This window comes from Streptopelia decaocto (assembly GCF_964273445.1).
Source record: "Streptopelia decaocto genome assembly, chromosome: 10".
Classification (NCBI taxonomy): domain Eukaryota; kingdom Metazoa; phylum Chordata; class Aves; order Columbiformes; family Columbidae; genus Streptopelia; species Streptopelia decaocto.
In genome coordinates, this window is record NC_138665.1 from 13,170,121 (window position 1) to 13,197,556 (window position 27,436).

Consider the following 27,436-nt stretch of genomic DNA (forward strand, 5'->3'; position numbering starts at 1 on the left):
TAACCTCAGCTAACCTAAATAACTCTGTGAAACCTAACACCACCCTACCTCATTGTTCACCCTCTTTCCAGTTTATTAAATACATAGAAAACTTTATTTCAGATATTGAGTATCCTGCTACTGAGTCTTCTCCACATGAACCACTGCCTGTTTACCTAATGTGACAAATGGGATTAAGTTGTGGCACATCTGTGTTGCTATTGGGAAAGGAAGCTCCGTACTGTCTGCCCTGAATCCATGTAAAAGCTTCTCTTCTGCTACCCGGGGTTTAAATTGTGCTTAGAGTGAGGAGAGGGGGCAGAATGCCAAGTAGCCTCTTGGATACTCTCTGTATCCTGTTGAATGCAGGACCCTGTTTTAAAATATTTCGAGACAGCTAAATGTTAACTTGCAGGAATCTCTGGAGCCTCTGAAAATATTGCACCCTATGATGACACCCTGCTTGGTCATGTTTGGAAATTCTGTTAGAACCTACACAGGTTTAGCCTGTGTTGGTCTGGTCAAGTGAGAGACAAAGGGTGAAGATCTGAAATCAGCACTAGAGAGGGTGATTGCTGGCAAGAAGAGGGAGTGATGCTACGGGCCCTTTCTCAGCAGTGATTAAATTTGGTCACTTGTATTAGCATCAACCTCTTTGAGTAGAAACCTTTAGCTATTAATTATACTAAAAAGCCAGCTTTGCTCCATACACATAAATTTCTTTTTAGTTTCACTTTTGATCTCATGTGAGATTACCCATACCTCGTGGTTTTGGTTTTTATGTTGTTTATTCTATCTTTTGGTGAAATTTTTAATGTTAGGCTTTGCACAATGAAGACTGTAAGCCAGATTAGTTGGGAAAGTGTCATCATCTGAGCAGTGCAAAGCACTTTGAAATAAAGACCATAGTGCTCTGTGGTACTTCAGAGTCATCTTTTTGCTAGACTTATTAAGGCAGAATTGTTTTTAAAAATTATTACAGAATTTAACTTATTCTAGCCTTTTGTTATTCTTTCTCATTATTTTGACATGTCTTTTTATTGATATCTTGTCTGAAAATCTTATCAAGGTTTTTGTATTCTTTTGTTATAAGAGATGAGAAATCAGATTTGATATTTGCAGAATGGCACCAATGTGAGCTGGATACAGTCATTTGGACTTTTTTTTTGTCTAATTGATGAAATTCCACTTGTTCATCCAAGGAGCCACCCCATCCCCAGGACGGGAAGGTTGTGAATGCATGACTCTGGTTCAATATTCTCCATTGAGATAAATACTTTATAGCAAATTAACATGAATGCTGTATCTATCTTTTTGTGTCTTTCATTTTCACGATAAATCTTATAGAAAAAACTGTTGGACACTCTTCTGGAAGGCATGTTGCAGTCTGGCAGTAGCTATGCAAAATAATTTAAAAATTATTATTATTTTTTTAAAAAAAAAGGTTTAGCCCTTGCTGAAGATGAGCTTGAGGTCTTTGAATTTTTTGTTGTCTTCCTTGCCAAAAGGTCATGTAACAATACAAAGACCATTAAGAATATTGGGTGGACCAGGAATGTAAAAGGAGAACAACTGATGTCAAACTATGGATGCAGTTAAGTGACAAAAGGTGTTTATGTGGGCACAGCTTTCCCCAACAGAGAGACACAGGGCTGAAACTTGTTTTTATTTTCAAGAAACAACCTGTTGCCGGTAATATCAGTACTGGTTGTTCCCATTATCTGGGAACGTTGATTTGACTGAAGTGGTTTCTTTATACACTCCTTTCTAAGCCCCCTAGAAATTTAAGTCCTTATTAACTGTGAGCAAGAGAAAGATCAAAAATGAGCAGTCCATAAAACAGAGAAGGGTTGTTTCCACCTCTTCCATGATGCGCTGCTGCCATGCTATGTCTAGCAAGACACAGCACTGATGGTGAGCTGCTGGTCTAGGAAGGAAACAGTGAAAAGTTTCCTGGACAAGCTTCTATCTTGGCTTGCTTTCTGCTGAGTTTCTGCTTTTGAGACAATGCATGGAGCTCAGCTTCAAGGCTTGCAAGCAAGAGAACAATCCATAAATAAATCCTATAAATTCAAGGAAGCAAGTTGGGGAACTCTGTGCTGCCTACAGAAAGACTGTTGTCAATTAGGAGGTTTATTTTAATTTTGTTAAAGCATTACCTTGAGTAGGATCTAACTTCTGAACAGGGTCTCAACCTAAAGGTGGGTAGAGCAAGAAGTGCTACAGAGTGCACTAGCACCTATGGAGAGTCGTTTTGCATCACTTCTAACATCTGCAGGACCTGTCTGTCTTCTAGTAGATAAAATTATAAGTGTTCAGTGTTTGACCTGCCATAATTTGTTTAGGCAGATGGTAATGTCCTTTATCAGTAACTGAGCTGTTTTTTTTCTGTGTATGCTGCAGCTGCATGGGCAGATTTAGAAAGCTTGTCACTTTTAATATAAGAGGAACTGGCCCCATAAAAATTCAGATTTTAGTAAAACCTTGACTTGCATTGTAAATTCCTCCAAAAAATTCCGTGAGACCCACTGTAAATCTTCTGTATGGAAGTTCTTTTCTCTCCCTCAGGACAAATCTGTCCCTTCTTCAGCAGGTCTCTGCAGCAACAGCAGCTGGTAAATTTGCAGCATTATTGTAGGAAGGGGGATGTGACAGCCAGGAACATATTTCAGAATATTGAGAGGGAGAGGAGCAGGCAGGGCTTGCTGGTAGTGTACCCCAAGTATTGTCTGAATTGTACTCTTGGAGATCCTGTGCCTCACAAGAAAGGATCCCAGGCAGCTCCTTGTGTCAGCGATTCCCTTTGTGTTTCGCAAGACAATTAGAGTCTTTCCTCCCACCCATGTGAGAGCTCATAGCCACACCAAACCCCCGTCCAGACCATGGTCTTTACTGTGGGCAAAGTGTAGGGGCCAAAGTCAGAACAATACTGTGGGGCAACAACATACAGCTGCAACCATCTGTAACTATCACCCAGCCTCCCTGATGTTTTGATATCCATCTCAACTGCACTGCCATCTGCTACCTGATGTAGGACAAGTGAACTGGGTGTTAACTGGCTGTAACAAATGCACGAGTATCCCTCTTGTGCTCAGCAAGGCTCCACTGACTTCAGTTACTGCTTTGCACTTTCCTTCTGAAAATGAATGCCGTTATTCTTCGTTACACACTCTGGAAGAGAATGCTTTACTCAGTGAAGGTGCCTCTCTCCTGTAGCTGCTCTGCTATAGCTCATGGGAGCCTGGACTCCATTGTGCTACACACCACTTGATACCTTGTGTTGCAGAAAAGTGGGGAGCAAGGACCTCTCCAGCCACTGCTCTGGAGACACATAGCACCCTGAGTGAGTGTACCATGGTAAATAAAACCGCTCAGAGTGCTTCTGTCTAGTTACATTTTTTATTAAAATATGGTGTGTTGCCAAAACTGAAAACTGTATGGTAGTTTACTCATGTCTGCAGCACTTCTCCTGGGAAGCTGAAAGAGGAATGGGTTTATTCTTCTTGTTGGTGAAGTATTTTTGCAGCATGTGGGAGTCCAAGTCCCCATTCTGCCAGTTTCATGATGATCTGTTGCGAAGAATTAAAAATTTACCCAGTAACATCATAATCACTAGGGCATATTGAACTATATTTCAAGCTGTAAAGTAGAACTTGTGTCTTGAAAGTGTGTATTTTTTTAACATAACTTTATTGTTGCAACTATCTTCAAAAGTTCTTGTTTTTATTCAAATGCTGAATGAAAACACTTCCAACCCTGTAACACTGCTTGGAAACTCTAATGCTGTCCTTCAGCATGCTCAAACAGCAGAAGCCACTCCAGCGCCATGAAGCTGTGAGGTCCAGTCTGTGATTTGCAGGCGTCTGCTGTGGAGTCAGCAGCTCCCTGAAGCCTGTGGGACACAGGAGCTGCTTTCTGTGGTCCGCAAACACCTTTCTCCAAGGAAGGAGCTCGACACGTCCATCTCTCACAGCGATGGAGACAGTTCTGCCTTAACTCCTGGCATGCAGCAGCTGTTCCCCACAAGCTTCTTGCCCATCACCTCAGCATTCCTTGGGTTCACTTGCATGTGGCAAGTCTTGTCTTTCTTTCCAGGAGGAGAGCAGAGGACCCCTTGCCTTAGGTATCTAATCTTGCTTCCTGTGCTGCTGAGCACTGGATGATGTAGCAAAGGGTTTGTTGTTGCAAAGAGGATTTTCCCCAGAGTAAACCAACACCGGCCTTAAGAGAGAGTTTGAATGGCACCTTTCTTACCTGCTGTAGACAGGGCCTGACAGTTTTGTGCCAGGTCTTTATGACTCATTTGAGCTCAGCTATAAGTCACATTGTGGAGCATCAGTTTATGGGACTCCGAAGACCAACTTCTGCTGTCAGATACAGAGGCAGAACTATTACGATTTAATTTTTTACCACCTGCCTCTTTCTTGTTATTTCTTTTATTTCTGTTATTTCTTTACTCTGTGCTGTCTGTATATCACCTAACCCCAGCTCCAGGCTACTTCTCAGTGTAGGCAGAGGTATTCTTTATTACCCCACCATGTTCTTTTCCATTGACAAGAGGATCCTGTCCTGTCCTGTTTTTCCCCCTGTGCTTAAAGGTGGACCTAAGGGATGCACCAGGGAAGATACTGACTATGCTAAAGTCAGTAGAAACATTGTCAGCAAGTTCAGAGGCATTTGGGCTTTTGCCAGAGCATTTCTCTGCTTCTTCCAGCCTTCTTTTCACTCCTCCTGCCTGGCCATGACTGTAGCTCTTGGCATGACTGTGGCAGTATCCTTCATCTAGAAGGAGCAACATGATCCAAAAAGAAAAATTAAATCACAAAGAGATTCCAAGTAGAGTTTCCTGATCCCACAGGAATACTGGAGTGATAAGGACTTTTTGACTTGTAGTGTCCTGTTGCTTGCTAACAAGTAACAGCAAGACACTGAGCTACTGCAGTCACATCTTACATCTTCCAGAGCCTGTTTCCTTCCAGCTCTGCCTGCTGGTTGGGTGATGAAGACAGGATCTGTATGTGTCAGTGTGTAACAACAGCCATGACGAATCTCTGAGCACCTTATTACAAAATCAAAAATTCATCTCTTTGCCAACCTCAGCTTTCTTGCAAGAAGCAGTTTTTAAATAGAAAATCCTAACGCTGCAGTGTGAAAAAAGCAGAGCCTCCATGTACCTTTGTACTTTGTAAGAAGTAAATGTGCTTTGCAGCTTTCCTTCTGAAGTCAGTAAACTGGGCTGCTCCCCTTTGCAGTTTTATCCAGGGGAACCTGTTATCATTATTTCCTCTCTCACAGCTCCATTAGGACACAAGAAGTCATCACTAGGTCAGTTAGGCACATCATCTCTAAACCATTTAAGGCTGTGAAATAAAGCTAGAAGCTAACTAATAATGAGAGTGGGTTGCAGAGCAGGTTTCTGTAACAAAGCCTCAGTGGACACTTGCTCAGTGGAGGCAGGTTTTTTTGCATCACTTGCAGCTCCACAGCTCAGCTTGAGACATGGTCTCAGCTTAGAACACACCATGAAAACAATCCTAGGTAAACACTAACTGTAAAATGTGACCCAGGCATCTCAGTGAGGATGTTTCTTTGGATACAGCCTCTACACATGGCAGAAAAGACTGGCAGTGTCCACCTTTGTCCTCCGCCCAAGTTCCTGAGAAGTGAAGAGAAATGTTAAAACACTCTAGATTATTTCAGTGGATTAACTGTTTCATTACTTGAACATATGGCCTAAAAGTTTTCTAATTTGCCCACAGTGTGTATGCTGTATCCAATCAGGGAGCTATTTTTCATATTTTAGACACTAAATTGGACAGGCATGTCTTGCCTGTCCAGTGTCATTGAGAATTGCCCATTCAAACTAAACCTTTTATTTTCAAGTATGATTCAGACTGATTTTGAATGGCACACATTTAAATGCTGTTATTTAATGCAAATAAAGGTTTAGATCAAATTATGTTTTTATCTCATCCTTTTGCTAAAAATCTTTGGAAGATGCAATGGGTTTTAAAATTCACAGGAGTGTAAAGCCTCAGAAACCTGGAGTGTGTATAGCTACATTTTTGTTTTACAGTACTGTTGTCAATTTAAATACAGCAGCAGTTTTAATGTTGTCAGTGTAATCTTCTCATGCCAAATTTCCTTCTAGATCAGTGAAAGTAAATGTACTTTAAAATGCATGAATCTTTGTTTACTTTTTTATGACAGTAGCTTGCTAGATCCAGTAGGAGCTTTGTGTGTTGCCTCATTGTAATGAACTGTTATGAGTTTAGTTGAAAAGAAATATAAACTCACATAGTTTGTAACAAACCAGGAATTAATACAAGACAATGAGAAAAGCAGAATTGTTATAAATAAAAACCCTATGAGGATAAACGGTTCCATAGATAAATTTGCTGGTTTATGAAGGTGTCAGGCAGATCACTGAGATAACAAGTGAAATGAAGACAGCTAATGTGTTTCTCACAGACAGTTTGAGTTTCATCTGAAAGGAAGAACATCATCACCTCTGGGTGCTGGGCCATGTGAGACACGGCCAGCCAGAGTGTCCCTTAGGTATGTTTAATCCCCTATTCTTAACCTCTAATTTTTAAAATAAAAAGAAAATATTTAACCAGAATTTCAGACATTTTACCAAGATTGGGTTTATTTTAGTCTGTGCCATTGTACGTATGTATTTACCTGTGATATTTCTTACAGGGACTTTATCTTGGATACGGATGCTAGTCCCAACCCCTTTGCAAAACTTGTCTGGTTTCAGCTGTAGCTTGGGCCTCCCTCATTCTCACAGTCTATTTGCCACCTGGAGAAAGACCCAGTTAAAATGTGCACTGCCTCTCCAACCACACCACAAAGCCTGGTGTTCAAGCAGCACCTGCTCAGTGACCAGGGGAGCTGTCTGTGAGCTGACATTTGCTTTTATTGAGTTCTGTAAACAGTGTGATTTTTAAATTTTTTTTTTTTTTTAAGAAAAAGAAATGGAGAATAAAAGAGAAAGATGAATAGCAAATTCCACAGAATAGCAGAGCAGAAAGGATAACAATTCCTCTTAATTTTCACCAAACATTAAATTAATTTAGGAAAGCAGGAAATAAAGTACTATTTTAGAAGCATCATATGTGTGACCTGGAGTTTAAAACACAAATGTGACCACAGCAGCCTGATCTGAGCTGTGACAAATGAATACATCTCAATGGCTTCATCCATTCTGTCCATCCCAAATGCCCTGTACCAGTTATTACTTTAACTTCTCTTTTCTCTTACCCATAAAAGCTCTTGCTTCCCCTCCTAGAAGGTGCCTGAAGCTAAATCTAGCAATGCTTTCATGCACCACATATCTAGGACGTATTATCTTACGCTGAGAACTTGCTATCTCTTCTCACTCACCCCAGCAGAGTGAAATTGGGATGAGGAACTAGTTAGTAGCATGTGTTTCTCAGCACTTGCCAATGAGCAGTTATCAATTCCAAGAACAGCCCTACTTGCAGTCTGTTGTAAAGATTAACATATGGCTCATTTTCCTGCGCTGGCTGTAGCTGCAGACATTGGAGAATGTAAGGGGAAATGCAGATGGACTCCAAGGATGGTCAGGTGTAATTCTGTACTCTGGATGTGTAATTGAAAAACTCTCATGCTTGTTCTGTTTGGAAATTATGCCCTGCATTCACTTGGGAGGTCTGTTGCTGCATGCAGATGGATGCTTCATGTCAACATTTTGCTGTGTGGTATATTTGTGTACATCCTATCTCATTTGTTGCTTTTATTGTGTTATTGGCAGAATTTTGTGACAATAAGAATGATTTCATTTTAGTGTATGGTAACCTCAATATTCTTTATATTATTAATACAACAACATCAGAATTTCTTGCCCAAGGGCTCAACCTGAGTGATCGTGAGATGCCAAGACTTCAAGGAGTAGACTACTGCATCTTTTGAAGAGGTGCATATAATGGGCCAACTCACCCTTTGAGCTCATAAATGTGGAAAAATCACTGCCATTATGCAGGCCAATGTAGAGAGCTGATTTACACAAGACAGAAAGAAATACAGAGAAGCAAGTGAAATCTCTGAAAAGCGCTTGGATATATTGTAAGACAAATATACCAATGTGTAATACATCAGTTTAAATTATAAATGTTGCCAGGATTGGGTCAATTAACTCATAATTAACTCAAATTTTTCTTCTACTTCCTTTCACATCTCTCTGTTGAATTGATGTCATTAAATTCTACTCAGCAAATTATGATTTTCACATTTCTCCAATTCACATGATATATCCCTTGAAATTCTGTTTCTGGAGCTGTCTGTTACTCACTAAAATATGCGCAAATACCCTTGTAGGTTAGTTCATTTCCCTGAGACCCAATGGTAAGAGTAGCACTTCATGTTTTATCAACACATGCTGGGAAAGAGGCTCTGATGTGATTCATCTGCTTGCATGGTAATTAAATGGAAATTACATTGATGTAAGAGGGGCCACATGCCAATTGCTCTGCCTTGCACTTATTTGCACACTGCCTCATTGACGCAGTACAACCCTTTTCTGAATGGGCAACTCACAAGAGAAACGGAATGGATCCTCACTAGCTTTTCTGCCAAAATTGTCATTAAAGATGCTAATGAGATGAGTGGAATTTGGGCACAAGCCTGTCATGGAGTCTAGGCTATGATTACCAATATGTGTTATATTGACATTTTGGATTCATGCATTAGTTTCAAATATATATTCTGTATTTTCTGATTGTAATAAGTCTTGTTAGAAAACTTTACTATTCCTGCAGGAACTCTGATAAGCATGGTGACAGCAGTAGGTTTAGTGGGTGAATCTCTCCTCCAAGATTCTGTCTCGGTTCCTAAATGAAAAAGGTTCAGAACTACAAAGTTCAATGAGTAAGGCAGAGATATGAAATATCTAGTTCCTCTATCAACTCTTAGGTATAAGATTTTATGGGCAAGGCAGGATGGTCAATAAAGTTATGTTGATTTTCTGTTATTTTTTGGGTGGTTTGATTTCCATTCCTGTTGACACATTAGCAGCAGGCTCTCTTCTCCAGCTGTGCTAGATTTATCAGGACAGACCAGTTGTTAGTCTGGCCAATCTGTTTCCACCTTCTGATGTATAACTTTTTTTTGCAATGTGTTTATTTTAAGTAAATTTGGGTGTTTTGCTTTTTTTAATGAAAATATTTTTCCATCCTCAGTCGGAGGCAGCAGCTGTAGAAAAAGGTCTTGGTGTTGTTGAGATATGGAAATTATATCACGGGCTTTTACCATACCAGTTTGGTACCCACTGGGATGAAGAAGAGTGTAAATGCGTGTCTGACACCTATGAATATTGATGGCTGGTTTTAGGAGACAGCGGAGCTCTGTCCTTACGTCTGCATATTTGTTCTGAATGATAACTCCTTCTTATTCCAACACCTAGATTTTTAATTTGGTGGGAAAAGTTTTAAATTTGCTAGTTGAGCTTTTCTTGACTCCTTTTGATCAGCTGATCTGAAATGTATGGAAAAATATTGCATTTTAACACAGTAGAAGCCAAAAGTTTTGAGTCTACTGTTAAAAATCTAGCTAGTTGTCTCCACCCAAGATGTACCACAGCAGAACAAGGTTATTTGTTATAACATGGAGAGTTGATGTTGACAAGCATGAATATGGGAAAAACAACTTCCAGGATGAAGTCTTTCATACATACGCTTTACACCTTATTTTATGTACATTCCTTAATGATTTTTCCAAGCTTTTTCTAGTCCATATTGGGATAAGTAATTCTTGTATCTTGGGAGTAACTAGTTCTACTATGCCACCCATATTACTCATTTACCTTTGTTAAATCTACAGCAACAATTATTTTATTATGTTTTGCTAGATTATGATATTAGCATGTTGTTTTATTATAATAGTCATCTCTGGTTTTGATTTGTAATCAAGTGCAAGATTACACTGCCATGGTAGTATAACCATGGTAATAAAGTGATGTTGCACTTGTTTACAAAGCAAAAACAAGTCTATAAAAACCCCCAATGGTATAACTTAACTAAATACAATTTCTTTAGTTTCTTTTTCCACCTCATGAGACCACTATAATTTTCTGGCTTATAGGGTTCTTTGTAATATATCAGCACACCCACACTTAATTTATCCCCATCAAGTTAAACTTCTACTTCATGTTAATGGCCTACAATTTCTGCAAAACTCAACAATGAAGGAGTACAACCGTACCTGGATGGTGGTCATATGGTAAGTTTCACTTTGCCGTCTGGAATATGTTTTACATGCCAAAATATTATTGTGAGAAATGGGATCATCACATCCTGCATTGCTGTTTTCAACACAGGCTTCTCATGATTCAAAACTGCAAACCTGCATCATTTGTCAGCAAGTTATGAAGTCAGGCAAGACTGATGTTGCTGCCTCTTTGTTTTCTTCTTGGCTGAGGGATGTCACATGAATTCCAGGATGTGAGAATGAAAGTAGATGTGTAGGCATAATCTGAAGCATTTCTAATTCTGTTCCAGTCCTGTTTCAAGGAAGGACAGTGATTCTTTTTAATTGGGGCAGGTTGCATGTGCACAGGTTACTTTGCTGAGTTTGCTCATGGTGGCCATTGAACTCTTAGGAGACGATGCTCGCTCACAGATTTGGCTTGTTCACAGATTTCCTTGGGATTACTGCATATGAAATAGTGTTTATTAGCAAAGTATTTCCTTGAGAAAGCCACTGAAGGTGCTGTTGTATCACTTTTCAGACTCCCACGGTAAAAGTTTCTAATGTGACACATTCCAGCCTGACACTTCTCCTGTAATGAAAGGTTTCTCTGCTGTTGGTCAGAAGCAGCTTTGGTACAGTGGCAGAAATGCTTTGCAAGTGAGAGGTTTTCATCTAAGTTATTCAGTGTCAGGAGCACAGTAGATGGCACTCAAGGATACAGAGCAGAATTTCTAGGCATCTTAGTGATCCCCAAATAATTGATTTTTTACAGTGGCTTCTGTGGGGCACTCTCACACTGGCATTTCTACCTGTACCATCACAAAAACCAGAGATGCCCATTGTCTTGGAGGAAACTAAAAGGGAAATACATTTTCTAAGTTATTTGTTCTGAGAAATACTAGAAACATAAATAAACATCTGTGAGTGAGACCAAAATATGGCTTATTTCCCTTGATTGAAGTGATTTCTTGCCATTATGAGTCTCACCGACTGCTTGTACTGCCTTTTAACCTCATCAGACAAGCAAACTGTGACTCATGCTGGCATGAAGTTCAGCCAGACAATTAACGCACTGTCCCTAATAGCTTTCCTGCTGTTGAGGAAGGTGCACTGTACAATAACAAGGAAGACTGAGCCACTGAACTACTTTGATATCCCTAAATTTATAAAAGCACTTGAGAGTGGGTTGCACTTTCCATTGACATTAGACTGGTTCAAGTGTAGCACTGCACCGAAGAAGAGCCAAAAAAATGGTTGTATCCTGGTCACATCCAGTAGCTTGCGAGCAAATGGGAGGCAAAAACACTGCTGCTTTTCAAACTGCAGATCTTGCTTTGGCCTCATGTTCCATTTTATAACCTGAGATGCCATTCTCTACATCCACATAGAGGAGAAAAAAATCCTAACTGTGCATGCAAAGTATGCCAGGCTCACAAAACTCCAAGTTGTACTCTCCAAGTTAATGCTAGTGATTTGCAGAAGTTGGTTTAGGGTATGTCAGTTGTTATTAAATTGGCCTTCTTCCTGGAATATGTAGTAAAAGCATTGGCTAGTTGAAGGTCAGAGACCTGTGCACTCAGAATATGGAAACTTTTATATCCAATGAAGGAAAGCCTTATTATTTATATGTCTTTTTCCAAAATCAGACATTTTATCAGAACTTGGAGGGCAGGTTCTTCAGCTGCATTGCCAGGAGGGAGCCTGAGCTGAGAAATAAGATTAATCCCAGGTGGGCTCCCAGACAGCTGTCAGGATGGCACAGACATCTGAGCTGCCACTGAGTTATGCTGAAATCAAGCCAAGGACCTAAAAAATCCCTCTCTGTATGGTTTTGTGTCCTCTCACTATCATCAGAGCCAGTCCTAAAGTAGAGCCATAGTCTAAACTTTATTTGATATTAGAAACTCTGGGTTCAAGCAGATGGCTTCTTTGTTCCAACCAAGGTAACTGCTCAGCAGCCAGCTGTAATCTGAATAATTCCACATAATTTTCAATTTTGAACTTTAGTTTTCTCAAATGATCTGTATGTTTTGGCAGCTATTTCTTGTGATAATGGATCTTTTTCAATTTCATCAGAAATGGGAAAAACCACCTGTTATTGTCACATGTTTGTGCAATTTGTTATGAAACAGTTTTTTGGAAAATATTTATGGTTTTACATTTAGAAGGTATTCATTTGGGGTCTGTGTTTGCTTGTGAGCTTATTTTCCAGTGTGGTGTTGGTTCAACTATTGTTTTATTAATTGTTTAAATAATGGGTGAAGGCCAATCCATAACCTGCATGAAGGAAATTAAAGGGGAAGCCACTGTCCTGCTATTGTGCTGACATACAGAACATCAGTAGAAAGAAAAGGTTTACTGGTGTGAATTTTTATTAGATTGTTGTTTCATTTAGCTAAAGTATTATGAAGAACTTATATTACAGAATTGTGTGAAGAGATCATATCTCTGTTGGAGTTAAAATGCTGTAAGCATTCCTTTATACGAAATTGGTGATACAATTCAATTAATTGTACCATTGCCCGTTAACTGTCTATAACATCAATGTAAAAATTCCAGATGCAGTACAGATGCTTGAACTGCGAGCAAACCACATTATTTTCCTCTGACTTCAAACATAGTTTTAGTCTCTGCCAATAAATGAAAAGATGAATGTAACATATGAATTCACGGAATGACAGACTGCACCAGAATAGTTTGGTATTTCCCTAAGAGAAGAGATGCTGCCTTAGCAAACATTTTATTAGCAAGGTTATTTTAAGTGTAGTATGTAATAAAGCTGGCTCCTTGCATTTAAAATATTACTTAAATGATATACAAGCAACCTTTCCCTAGATCAGATAACTACATCCATTCTGGCTTTAAATAGGTTTCTTTCTTAAAAGTCCTGTCAAGACTGCAAGTCATTGCCATACTAGATAGAAAGCAAAACCTAATACAGTTGTTTAAAATTCCCTCAAAACAGCACAGTGGGCACAATTGTTTAATTTGCAATAAAAGACAGTCACATCAATTAATCTCTATAACTTGTGAAGAGGGAACCAAAAGGCCTTTGGAGGTGAACCCAGCTCTGCCAGGGTTTCCTTCAGTGGTGGGGGGTTTCTGATGGAGACACCACACTGTCCTGTGCCCATTGCATGTTGCTCCCTGCCCGAGGGCCACCCGTGCCATGCTGGCAGCTCCACGAGGTGAAAAACAAACAGCTGAAAGGAAATCCAAAGCTCAGGAACAGTGGCATGGCCCAGTTTGGATGCGACTGATGGCACAGACTCAAGTAAATCCTTTGTGTGGTGTTACAATGTGGCAAAATAGCATCTTCTAGGTTTGAGTCAAGTGCGGGTTGCCAGCAGTGGTCTCACCAACACTGTATCTGGACCCAGTGTCACCCTCCTTGTCTTACTAGGTGGTCTCTTCCACCCTCTTTGCCACCATATCTCCTGAGAGACCATTTTCTGCTGAGCATCTCTTGGTACCCTCAAGCCTTTTGATCTTTCAACATTCAAGAATACAGTTCCTCTCATACAAAGCATCTTCATTCTTTGTGTGTAGCTTATGTTCCAGTGCTTGGCTGTGTTAGAATATACAGTATTTAAGGGATGCAGACAGCTTTAGGATAGTCTTTTTTTCCCCTAGAAAAATGCAGGCTAGAAACTTAAACTAAATTTCTCATGTAACCTGGTGCCCGGGAGTTCAATATGTCAGAAAAACATTAAATTCCACTCTGATGATAAATCAGCAGCATTGGCAGTGCTGCCCTTGAGACCAGCTGTTCCTCTAGCCAGGAAGCTTGACTGCACATTCGTAATCTCTTCTGTGGACGTGCTGGTAATCACTGAGGATTGTGGAGGGTCAAGCAAGATGTTCTGTACTTCTCAGGCATGATGGATATTCTCAGTGCTCTTGGTTGTGTGACTCTCAGGGTGATACGGATATCTTAGAGTAATTTGTCTATGTAAATCTGAAGGAAATAAATTAGAAAAAAAAAAAAAAAAGAGATACATAGCTTTATACCTACTGATGTGGCATTTCAGGCTGAGAAATACTTTACTTCCTAGATAAGAGAGAAGAAAATAATTTAAATTCTTTCATTCCCTTGGGAATAATGCAATGAAGTAATGTTAAAATTGTGTGTAATTGCTTTCTATTTTTGTAAAGCCTGTGGCAGCTATGAAACTTTAAAGGGAACATGGGAAAGCTGGTTAGTATAAAGTGCTTCAGTTGGAATACCTTAATGGTGCAATGGGGGTAAAAAGACTTTTAGAAGTGGGCAAGATAAGCTTTTTCCCACAGCCTGCAACAGTTGACTTCTGTGGAATGTGTGAAATAAACTTCAAAAACTGCAAAATCTATCAGAAAATGACAGGTTTTGGGTACGTCTTCTGGGTGGTTGTTTCCCATTGTTTGTGCACTGCTCTGAGTTACATCAAGGAAACCTGAGTGAACATTGTTATTGAGTATTGTACTCTTCTCATTTTGGAAGGCTCTGTCCTCATTTCTCAGGGAATTAGGTGAGACATCTCTTGGATTTTTGTTATTGAATTTTCCAAGGGTCAGAGCACTACACAGAGATCAGTGTATGGCCTGGAACAGCTCTATGGCAGCTGGCGGAGGATCAAGAGGTGCCTCGACATGTGCTGTGTTGCCATGTTAACTGGTGGGAAATTGTGCTTTATACTGAGATTAAGATTTATTCGAACATAATGATTTCCTACTATTTTTAGTTCAATTCATTCAAGACCTACTAGTAAGTAAAGAAAATGTAAATACAGTAAATATCAGAACACAAAAAGGAGAAATATTGCATGTGTTTAAGTTTTTGGTCAAGCAAATGAACAATGTTAAAGGAGACTATATTTGAACAGATAAACTTCTCTAGTTCTTACTCCGCATCTCTTAGCTCTGTGGCTTTCTATATATATGCATATGTACATATATACATATATATATATATATAGTTGTACATGTGTGTGTATATATATATATATAACGTCATCATGAGCCTAAAAGATAAAATATACCCTTATTCTCTTTGTGTCGCTTTGAAGGGTGTTTTTTATGCTTTTCTCTATCATGATAGCTATAAAGCACTGGCTAAACACAACAAATGTGTTCTGAAGCCTTTTACAAATTCCTGTTCATGGTCGGGAAAGAAATCGTTGCTGAAGCTTACTGTGAGTCTGCTGTGAAAAATTTCTGAAGCTACAGGGATGAATTTTACATAACTCCTCACTTTATTGTGGTGTAAGTAGGTATTTTGTCGCTATTATTCTAGATTTGTCCCAAGTGTTACACTGCATTGCATATTTCCAAGAGGTATTCTGGGGCAAATTGCCTATAGAAGTAGTAAATATGTACAAGCAATACTCATGTATTAAAATTTAAATATAGTAAACCAGTCCATTTGTAGCGTGGGGGGCGTTTGTCTGTGTGTGTGCATGCAACTCCTATCTACACCAGCTTAGTGCAAAAAGCTGGGTAAAGCTTGTGAGATTTTGTTTGAGGGTTTGGGGATAAGAAAGGGGTTCCACAATTTCTTTTCAGCCACAGGTCCTAACACTTGGGTTTTTTTCAGTTAAGCCGTTCTCATGCTATCTGTCAGATTCTCATCTGACAGCAAATTAACTACACACAGAGAAGGTCTGTGACTTTGCCAAAAGGCTTTTGAGTTTCTGTATTTTGCTACGAATAGTTTGTCCCCGTCTCAGCTGTTCGGTGACACACAGCAACTGTGGTTTGCTTTTCCATCCCAGTGCAGGAGATGAAATCCCACTTAGGGACCTTGACTCCTGGTTAAATATGAGTGTTTGACCCACATTTCCCATGAAGACTGACAACATCTTATATTCCATGAGGTGGTATTCAGCCTTGGAGGTTGAAGTGATATATACAGGCATTCTGCAGAAGTTTCCTTCCAGGATTTCATACCCAGTGTTTTTTTTGTCCTGATCAGAACTAGAAGCTAACAGTGGTCTAAATGTCATATCTTTACAATAATCCTCTATATGCTTTTCTCTATTAATTTGTCCAGTGTAAACTTTTAGTATCCATTAAAAGTCTGGACATAAAAAAAAAAAAATCTTCAGTTTGATTACATGCTGGGTAAAGAAATATTGCCTTTAGTTCACACCAGTTGGAGTTATCTAATTCACTTCAGCACTCTCTTATTTGATCTACTAACCCGTGCATTAAATATATGACTGATTTTAAGGCCACAATTTAATTCAAGGTACAAAAATCAGAGTTTCTTACAAATAATTTGTTTCTTGCTTACCCCGGTGTTTAGAATTGTTTCATTCCTTCTGGAGCCAAATTTGAACTGAGATGCATGCTTTCCATTGGAAACGGGATACTGAAGCTTAGAAATGCTGGGGTCCAATAATTCATTTTACTCAGTCATCTGCACTTCTAAATATCTGGTAATTGCTATACTTGGTGTATGAAATGAGAGAAAATAGAACAAATTAGAGAAACGTTACCTTCTGTAGATGTATTTTTGATGATAAGGTTATTTTAAAGGTATAACATTGTTAGCAGAACTGTTTTTTCAACCCTTGTTTGCGTCTTGGCACAGTCATAGGGCATGTTTCTTGTGTTTTGTACATTTATCCAAAACAGAATTAGAACAATTTTTTTTTTTCATTTTGTGCAAATTACTGTCTTTATAGGCTGTGTAGGTGTTTTTCAAATGCAAACACCATGCTTACTTAAAAGTAATTGTATTTTGACATAGGATATATATTATGCCCTTTTTATCAAGGTATAGTCATACATTACAAGCTGCCGTGCTACAGATTTCCAGAGTGACATTTTATTATTGCATATCATTTTAGGAAACTTCCTGAGAAAGTAAAATGTCTCCTCATATAACTGCCTTTTCAGCTAGAAACATAGCGGAGTGCCTTGGGACAGCAAAGACTAAAAGGATTAGCCATTGGAGAGCTCTCATTTTACCTTTAAAGACGTCCTGACAGGTTCCATGGGCAGTAGTTCTGGGCAGCATTACTGTATCTGTTGGTGGTTGTGGTTCCTGCAGTGCCAGGGGTGACAGCAGGTGACACCTACTAATCTCACGCTATGGGTATGAACGTTACTGTCAGTTTTGCTTCTGCTAGTGTTTTGGTTGTAATGCTGTTGCGTAGCTCTCATCAATAGCAGAAGATGTTCCAGGGGGAATCAGTTATGTGAAGTCTTTGCATAGCTCAAAAGAAGTAAGAGAGGCTGTTCATCACTCAATAATGCTGAAAAGGTGGCTGCTGTACAAACCTCTTCCTGGTCTAGGAAATGTCAAGAATCAGATTGTACCCCCTGTAGTGCCACAGATCAGATTGAAGATGCTCTCACACACAGGGAGCCTGGAGGCCTCATGTCCCTTTCTGGAGACACTGGAAACTTCCTGGCCATCTGCCTGAAGGGAGCGAGCAGCCATCACCACCATCATCGCTGTCCCTCTGCGCAGAGGATGCTGCACAGTCACGATCCCCCCACACATATTCACAGGAACCGCTTCATCCATCAGGGCACACTCTGGTGCTTTTCTCCAAGTCTCATAGCTCATTTCAGCCTCTATCAGAAAGCTGGCTCTAGCAACTCATAGGGAGAAGCAGTGAGGAATCAAGCATGACTGAAGGTGTTTTAGCTTGAGCTGGCAGCAAAAGCCTGGGGCTGTACAGGGAGCACGGGTACCATGTGAATGAGATCAGACTTGTTCTTCCCTCAGCATTCACTGAAGCATTGTTAAAGAGCAGGTAAATCAGAGGTGTGCTTAGCTGGAGCTCTGAGCTCACCTGAAGGCTGATGGCAGTGTTGCACAGTGTGAAAGAGGGCAAGGAGGCTCAGAATTTGATCATACTTTCATAAAGGGCCTGAATCAGAATTTAACTGTGTTCAATTCATTTGTACAACAGAGGTGCCTTTTAAAGATGCTTTTAAAGTGCTTTACTTGATTCCCTTTGATAAGGACAATTAAATGCTTTCTGCTTTGAGTTTTGCTCTGCTTACAGTTCAGCTAGTAGGGGTGATGCAAACTTGCTGAAATAAATAATTTATCTCACCAGAGCTGAGGTCTTCTTGTGTGGGTTTTGTGAGTTACTCAACACTTCCTCTGTGGCTTTCCCGCTGGTAAAATGAGCTACCGTGTCCATCTCATTCTGCCGTGCACTTTGTGAAGGGCTCCTGGGCGTCACTGGGACAATTCATAATAATTTGCTCTGATTCGGTTCGTTTCAGGTGTCTGTATGTAAGGTATCCTGGGTCTCTCTTGCATGGGTAATTTGTTTCAAAATATGCTTTCTGAGACTAACATTTCTCCCTTTCCATTCAAGATCAGTAAGATGGAGCTGCATCGTTCTTAATATAACGTTGATTCTGCAGAGTGATGTTTCTGATCCTTAGGGCAAACTTCAAGACTGCTTTAGACACCCCTGTTCTGAATGAAGACACAAGAATCTCATTATTCAACTGTTATGAAGTCTCTCATGTTTTCAGCAGCTATAGATACTGTTGACTTGTTTTCATAAGTGTGTTAGAAGCCCAGAGTTTGGCAGGACATGTTATTGATCTCCCACAATCCATTCTGGGCATTAACATGGGAGTATCATTCACCAATCAATTTCCTCTGAGCTTTAATTTAAATACAAGTGCCCCTTGAGGATCTTCCTGAATCACTTTAGCTCTCAGGCTGTACTTCAGCACTGAACAAACTTATTAATAAATGCAGGCACCCAAATTAGCTGCATGCCTGCCGCTGTCAGATGTAGCTGTCTAATCTGTTCAGCTTGCTGGCATATTTGTTTCTGTAAAGAATAGTACTCAGCTCTGTCTGCCTTCAAAAGAGTTTTCAAATTTCAGCCACTCAATCCCAGCTGCTCTGTAAAGAGGCAAGTATTCCTCTGTTATTAAGACATGCTGCCTGGGGAAAATATTTAAGGTGAAGTAGTGTCATTTAGGTAGTTGTTAACCTGTGCAGAAAAACTGTCTGCTACGCTTCTCCTAAGCAGAGACAAAGTGAGATACATTGAGACAGCTTTAGAAAGGATCTGAGTGAAGTTAATGCCACATAGTGCAATGCAATCCATTAAAAAATGTGATAAGACAATTATAGATTAATTTAATATTTGATTTTGTAAAGATATGGGGGAAAGGTTAAGAAAGAGGAACAGAGCTAGAATGGTCACTTGGAAGAATTGCTAAATAAATGTTCCTTTCCCTTTAGTTACTGGTCATGGAAAACAGAGCTGGCTACAGGTTTATGGAGTGTCCGGAGCTCGAGACTGCCCAGGGAGAGGCCCTGCGAGAGGTTTCTGTGTCCACTCCTCGTGCGCGTGCCCCTCCCTGGTATCACAGAGTTAAAATATCCCAACAGTTTCTCAGAAATGGTGGCCTAGCTTCCCAAATTATTTCCTTTTCTTTTTTCCTTTCATTTCTTTTCTCTCTATGTTTCAGATTATGCTTGGCCTTTGCCTAAACAGTTGTGCCCTATATGGATTTCCCTAGATGTGCTCTTTTCAACTGCATCTATTATGCATCTCTGTGCCATCTCTCTTGATCGGTATGTAGCAATACGCAATCCCATTGAGCACAGTCGCTTCAATTCCCGCACCAAGGCTATTATGAAAATTGCTGCAGTTTGGACCATATCCATAGGTAAGCAATGCGGCTCACAATCTTAACTGTGTCTTAATGAATAATAGTGTTACTCCAATTTTCATTTAGGATTTATAAGAGGATACTCAAATTAATTTACCTGGCCTGCATGCCTGAAGATAATAAATGATTCCTGGGAAACAGAAGTTTTTCATTGCGGTTGGTCACTGACCAAAATAAGTAGTCATTTTTCAGAATACCACCACTTCCAATGCTGAAGCATTGCTGCTATGTACATATCAATATGCCAATAATGACAGTAACATAGACAAATGGTACTATAAAACTGCAGTGTAAACAAAGAGGAAAAGAGGATTAGCAAAGACTCTGGAAGGAAAATCCAGACAGTATAAATGACATGTCTACACTGCAGTTGCTGCAGTTAAACTCACTCAAATTCTGGTAGCGGCTGAAGTGAAGCAACGCAGAATTGCAAGCAGGTGAACAGCGAGGTATTTATTGCTCCTGCACAGGCTTTATAGCCTGTATTATACTCTGCCACAGCTGGATTGCTGCTAGTACTGAGCTAGCAAGTTTGAAGTCATAGTAAATGAGTAGACATAAAAGAAGACAGTTTTGTATCACTTTGATAAAAGGCAATAAATAAAGCAGCAGTAAAATAAGGAAGAAAAAGAACTATGATAGCAAGATGATTGTAATATCACAAATTACATGAAGAAAAATATTTGGGGGGGAATACTTTCAATGTGTTTTATAAAAGAAACATTTGGAGCAGGGTCAGAAGAACTGTATGACCACTTTCCTCTGCTGTATTGCCTTTTTTGTTTGAATAAGATGCAGTCTTACAAAGATTTAACATTTAACTTTTCTTCTCTAAAGCGGTTGTCACTGTCAGTGCTTGTACATGTTTCAAGTGCCTGCACTTCTCTTGGGTTTTGTCTGCTTTAGAAGTGGAATATGAAACTGGACGTCTGGGTGCTGTGGGGGCCACTTTTGATGAAGCTTGCCATGGAAAAAGGCTATGGAGAAAAGCAAGAAAATAGCAGAAATATACTTCCTTTCCTCATGAATGTTACAAGAATATCTGTTAGAAAAAAAATTTCATGTGCCACAGGCCTGCTATGGGTCTTCTAGGTAATACAATCCAGAGCAAAATTGGATTTGGTTTAATCAATTAATTTAAGATTTAAAAAAAAAAAATTATTTAAATTCCCTGTGCTGCCTGTTTGGCGTGGGAAAGAAAGCTGCTGAATTCCGTGCATGAACAATCACATGCGAACAACTTCATAAGCAGGATCCTCAGGCTTGATTTGCACAGGCGGTTCAGAGCCGGTACAGAATCTGTGCCCCGGGTTGTGCTGTAACATAGAGGGAGCAGCTGTTATCCCCCCCGCCCCGAGCAGAGCCATTTAAATCTGTCAGCAGCATTAAGTAGCACATTGCAAAATCTGGGCAGCAAGACTGTTCTGCTCCTGTTTCTGGAGCTAACTTGCAGATTTTTGCCTATACTGCCTTACGTGTTGCAGACATATCTTTAAAAATTTTGGCTAGCGCTGAATGTGGCTGCCTGCAGGAGTACCCTGAGGGCTGAGTTGTGGTTTGGACTAAGAGTCCAGGGAATAAAGTAAGGCAATGAGTACATGCATGGTTTGCTGAGTAAACAGACTAGTAAGCAAATCTGAGGCCTGACCAAACAGATGTAAAGACAGACATAGACCTACTTCTTCCTGGAGTTACTGGGTGGGCAATGGGCTCAGGACAATGGAAAATAGCAACATTATGGGCTGTACTGTCCCCCGAGGACAAAATTACCTGAGCCAGGATAGGCAAGGTGAGTTTGTGCTGCTGTAGACTGCAAACATGTCACCCTGTCCAGCTTTCTTGGGTGATGTTTAACAAGTCTGCATTTATAATAGGATGTGAAACAGGTGAAATAATGCACGCTGAAAGAAGTAGCTTGTAAAGCAGATGGAGTGGCACTTTTCTTTTGCAGGCACGTGGCTTGTCAGCCCTCAGTAAGCCAATGGGTGCTGCATTTATTCCCCAGTACCCAAAGTCTTTAGGAAGAAGCTGTGAGCAGTCCCTCAGCGGGATATCTGCAGTGCTCAGCACTCTGGGGGATGGCCCCGGGCAGCACTTCCCTCCCTGGTCTGGAAAGGGAGATGCATTACACCTGTACCTGTGTGCCCTCCTCTGCTGAGGGTGTACAGCATGTCTGGGCTTTGTCTATGTTTCGTTCATTCTCTTTGATGCAGATACAGCTGGCCCAGGGCGGGTGTTTGCTTACATCCCTTTTTTTGAGGATACAGGCAGAACTGATAGTCCCCAGACACCCTCTTCAGGGCACTGGAATGCCATTGGATTTCCGCCCATCCCAGTGCATGCAATAGGGCTTACCCATTTACTTGAACTTTCTCCAGAAGGTTGATTAAATGGAGAAAAAAAAAAGTACTCTTAGTATGTACCTGGTTTATTTTAGCATAACTATTTTTACTTCATAAATTAATCTAGCAATATGACAGATACAGGAATAAAATGAACATGGAATGAAAGAGCTCACCCAAAGTATGTTGTTGCTGCCTTCTGGCTCTTACCTACTTCTCACTTGGAAGGCCCAATGAAATCCCATGCAATTTTCAAGAGGATGAAACAGGTTAAGTGAATTCACCCTCCCTTCAGTATTAAGTATCACAAATGAATTTGTACATTTCTGTACATGATGAAGTATCCATTTCAAAGCAGCACTTAAATGCAGCTTGCTCGGTTTGCATTTCCTAAATCCTGCTTCAGTTGGACTGAAGAAACTTTTAAATGCATCCCATGTAAAGAACCCTGATTCAGTTCCTGAATCAGAATTTAAAAGTGGAAGTAAAAAGCATGTAATTTATCTTAATTTAGTAGCTTTTGCATTCCATTTTCCTGAAATGTTAATGCTGACAGCAAAATATATAATAGAGGTTCTTTGCTCACTGAGCTATGAATTTGGCAGATTGGAGAAGCCTAAACCTATGATTAGGTTTTTAAGCAGAGGAACATAACAGGGCCTTCCTGTCTGTTGATAATTACTTTATGAATGGGTCTTTTCCAAAGCCCTCTTTGTTCCAGATTAAAGTATATCACAGCCAGTTGTCCCATGTTTTAACAAATGTAACCTGAGCAAGACTTTTTGTGTTCAGTTAGTGGAAAAAGTGGATGCTGTGAAGTGCTGGGATTATAAAAACGAGTTTTGTGATAGTTCACACTGTTCTGAGGCTGGAAATAGAAATGTGAGCAACAGAAATAGCCACACAATTGAAAATGAAAATAAATTATAGATGTGAGCTTGCTGGCAGAATCTCAATGTTGTTTCAAGGCTTCAAATTTTGCACAGTTGCAAGTGCAAAGGTTTTCACTAGTAACATGTGAACTTAACCATCCTACCAGAGTCCCTGTATCCTGCTCTGAGGAAGGTGGCCTTGGGCCACCCTGACCCCCAGAGGAGATCCCCACACAGCTCTCAGCAGGGTGATGGGCAGCTAGTCAAACTCTAAATGCCCACCAAGTAATACAAGGCAAAGTATAAACCAGATAAATTAATATAAAATAAATATCACTTTGGAAATGTGAAGGAAAGCATTTTGAGGACGTGGAAGGGTGTACACACATTGCTTCTGATATGAAAATAAGTAAAATATTTTCATTCTTAAGTTTCTTGTGGGCCAGCTCTGTGCCTGCTAGCACAAAAGCAGTTTTCCTCTGCTTCCCAGAAAGTTCAAGGTTTGGCTATTTACAGACAGTACCAAAATTACACATGCTACCAATTTCCCAACTCACAGTTTTACATCCTTAGTAACAGTGTAAATTCAATTGATAAATGACGGAGATAATGTCATCCTTTAAATTATGCTCTTTGTATCAGTGCCATAAGCAGACCCCACATGTCCTGTTTCTGTTTGAAAGCAGAATAAGTAATAAAAAAGGGAAATGCACTGTTATGTTAATAACATGATATGTGGTTGGACTTTTTTCTTTTCATTCTCTCTCTGACTCACTAATGATATTACAATTTTGATTTCAGGTAGATATTTGGGGTTTATATACATAATAAACCATTCAACTTTAAAAAGGAATTTTACATCCCCATTTAAACTTTCATACTACTTCATTGTCTTATTGAGGAGGTGTATTTGTAGAAGTGTGAAAGACATGTGCTGCAAGGATCAGTAAATGCTCATCTGGGATTAAGTGATCTTAATTCTAACAGCTTTTTGCTCCTGCCCTGAGTGTTCCTCTCTCACACAGGCTGAGTAGCCCCATGCATGCAAACTCTCCTAATGATGTCCTTACAGAGCCTCCAGGTACCAGTTAAGCCCTCCCCATCTCACTGGTGATAATCTCAGTGGGAAATGATACTCAGCTTGAGGAACACGCTTTGAGTGGCACCACTGACATTAAAAGGAATTGTAGTCTCCTTACAGGCTTAGAGCAGGTTGTGCTGGAGTAATTCACATTGACCTCCTTTGGGTCATGGGTTTAGAGCATGTTTAGGGTTTTGTTTGCATTTCTGCCCATATGTGTGTCTCTGGGATCAGGGACTTTCTCAGCAAGGCATTTGTTTGTTCCCATGGTGCTGATGAGACACTCTTGCTCCTGAGCACCCTTTGTTCTGTGCTGGGCAGCAGCTGTTCCTGAGAGACCACGTTTTGGGACAAGAGCACACACACGCAAATTTCTTTGCAGACTTCAGGCACTGGTTAGCAAACAAACCTTTGGGCATGTTTCATGAAAAAAAAAAAAAAAGGCAAAAACATTGCTAATGGAGAAGACAACAGATGGAAGGTAAAAATATGTTACCAGGATTTTGTTCAAACCTTTCCCACCAAGCAAGCTGGTTCTGTTTGTAGCTCATCACTTGGAGATAAGGAAGCAGCATTAAGGCAACTATCACTGGCAAGACAAAGGTTAGACAGGCACCCTTCACCTCCTGGAAGAGAGTGTGAACTCCTGACTACCAGCACTGCTGTGGTAGAAGGACAGTAACACTATTGCTGAGAAAAACGGTTGCATGTTAGTAAAACTTGAGAGAGTAGTATTAGTTTCTTTACAGATTTGGGAGAAAACTGTATTAATATACTTTTGCCTTGTTGTGCTTGACATTATAAGTCTGACAGTGTGTTTGACTGAAATTCTTCCTGCATAAGCATGAGGGTCATAGCTGATGATCTCTGTAGGCAGAAATGCTGCGGTGGTGGTGATCCTGGTAGTTTTCGTTAGCCTCAAGTAAGTGTGGAGGTGGTGTTGGCATTGCAAGCCAGGGTACTGCTTGCTTCTGGTGGAGCAGTAGTGCATGTTTGTGCCCATAAAACTGTCTTCTGGTCGTGTCTGAGACAGAACCCCTTGCTTTATGGACTAGAGCATGACACTAGGACTTTTTCTGCCTCTGTTTCCCATTCATTTGAATTGACTACAAGGTTATTTTCTCTAAAGACATTATTTTGCCTGAGTGATTGTACAATGATTCTCAAGAGGGGTGTTGGTCTCCATAGCACAACAGCAAGAGTAATCAGGGTGAGGAAGATCATAGCAGTTGATAACAAGTTGAGTTTGTATCAAGGGAACTAGCTCGGGATTTCAGGCTTTATTGGTTTGTTTTTGTCATCAGACGTCAGTGAAATGTTTTGCCTGGGGCAGCAGCAGACAGTGATAGTGTGTAAAGTGTTTTGCACAGAAGATGGGTTGACCATCCCACCATATTCATTCCCAGGGACAAGGGAGATGCCAATGCCTCCTGTTTGAGGTTACTGCATCAGTTTAGGCATCATTGTTTGATTTCTTGGGGAAGCTGAGCCCTGTGAGCAGGTATGCTGTGAGCAGAAGCCCCATCACCCTTTGTTCAAATGCACCATTGGAAACATGTGGCTGAGCAAACCAAGAGAAGTAATTTAGCAAAATAGAAGGGAAAGTGGGAAAATACTTTCTTTCTTCTGTCTTTTACTGGTATCTTCTGGTTTTCCATCTGGGTTTGGTTTATTCAGTGCTCTTGCAAGGTTTAAGTAAAGGTCAGCAGCTTGTTCAGGCACTGTCAGTAATTACATTCCTCTGTTTGCAGTTGTGCTTGTTGAGGGCAGTGAGATCCTTCAAAGTTCAGTCCCCTTTTATCTTTGACTTTAAATCAACACAAGGCTGGCACTGTTGTTTTATTAGAACAGTTAGATAAACCTTGACCTAATCTAGCCCTGAAGGTGCATTGTTACTGCATAAGCACATGAAATGCACTGCAATTAGTCTGCTGACATATGGGAAATAGATGGAATTTTTGTGGTTTTGAACACTTCGAAAGCCCACGTTCTTCAATTTTCCTCTGAAGAACTTTGCTTTCTGAAACCGGTGCCTTTTCTTTCACAAGTCAGGAGGCTACTGTCTACTGGGGTTTATTTCTTGCTGTCTCTCAGTTATTATGAGAGGAATGTGCAGGCAATTTATGAGACACGTCTCTTAAGAAATCAAACAGTTTTGGTTTAGTTTTCTTTTTCCTTTTCTGAGAAGGTTAGGGTAGTCTGTTCCTGTTTCCTCTAAGAGACTTCAATGCTAATGCAGAGTTACAGCAGCTGCTAACAGGTGAATGTCTTAAGATTTTAACCCACATTTATTTTGCATAACAATGCATGGGAGATTAAATATATCAATTTAAACATGCAGTGTTTAGCATGGACAGCAGTGTTCTTGTTTTTTCTTGCTGTGTTTTTGTTGTTGTTTTGTTTGTTTGTTTGTTTAATTCTGTGTAAATGCCAGGAGGGTGGTAGTGAGGTCCAAAGACCACCTGCATTGGCAGAACTCTTGCCACGGACCGCAGCAGACTTTGAATCCAACGCTGACACCAGGAGAGGTGATCCCTGGAATTCCCAAGCCCCTGTACCTGTAGCAAAATATGACGCCTCTTCTGTTCAGCCCTGAGAATCCCAGACATGGAAAGACAGAATATACCCATACATAGGCCTCTGTTTTCTTTAGTGAGGTTGTTGTCCCAGGAGGAAATCAAGCATCTTCTTGTATAAGAATGTTGTGAGAAAGAATGGAAATTACTTCCTTCCTTAGTGGACATAACCATCAAAGACTCCATCTATCCAGTAATCTCCATCAGTCTCATGGGCTTTCACAGAAAAAAAACCCAAGATATTAAACACAAAAACATTATTGTTTTTCATTTAAGTCTAAACTCTGTGAAAGTCAATTTGGACTTATTAGCTGGCTTTTTCTCTGGAACAAGCTAGTAAATGTTTTACAAAGCCACATTTGTAGTTGTTTGGGTTTTGTTTTATTAATTGAGAATCTGTGAAGAGCATCTGTTACTCTGTGTCCACAGCATCATCTCAGTCCCATTTGGTGAAGTGTTCTGCTGGCTTAATAATATCTTTGAAGCTGACAAGAATCAGTTAGGACAACAACTATAATTGGATTTGTTATCTGGAGGATGTCTGTCTTGCTTCCCACTGCTCTGTCAGGCAGAAGCTAAAGGAGGACAGAAGAGAAAAAAATCACAGTTATCTTCTGCCTTGTGAACTACTGTGGTGAAAAGGGGATGTTCTGCTCAAACTGCTGCCTGGCAGAAGGGTACACGGAGCTCCAGATGTCGAGTCTAGCAGGGACCTGGTTCATGGCTTGT

General features: G+C 40.2%; 1 protein-coding gene across 4 annotated transcripts in view; it reads left to right on the forward strand.

The window, feature by feature from the left end:
* HTR2C (5-hydroxytryptamine receptor 2C) overlaps window positions 1–27,436 on the forward strand; it is a 116,079-nt gene that overhangs the window by 80,445 nt on the left and 8,198 nt on the right. For 3 of the 4 annotated variants that reach the window (XM_082061931.1, XM_082061930.1, XM_082061932.1), the window contains one exon: window positions 19,633–19,833. The exons of the other annotated variant lie outside the window; for it this stretch is intronic. In XM_082061931.1, coding sequence (XP_081918057.1) covers window positions 19,633–19,833 — 201 coding nt within the window. The remainder of the gene's footprint in view (window positions 1–19,632; window positions 19,834–27,436) is intronic. 4 annotated transcript variants of the gene reach the window in all.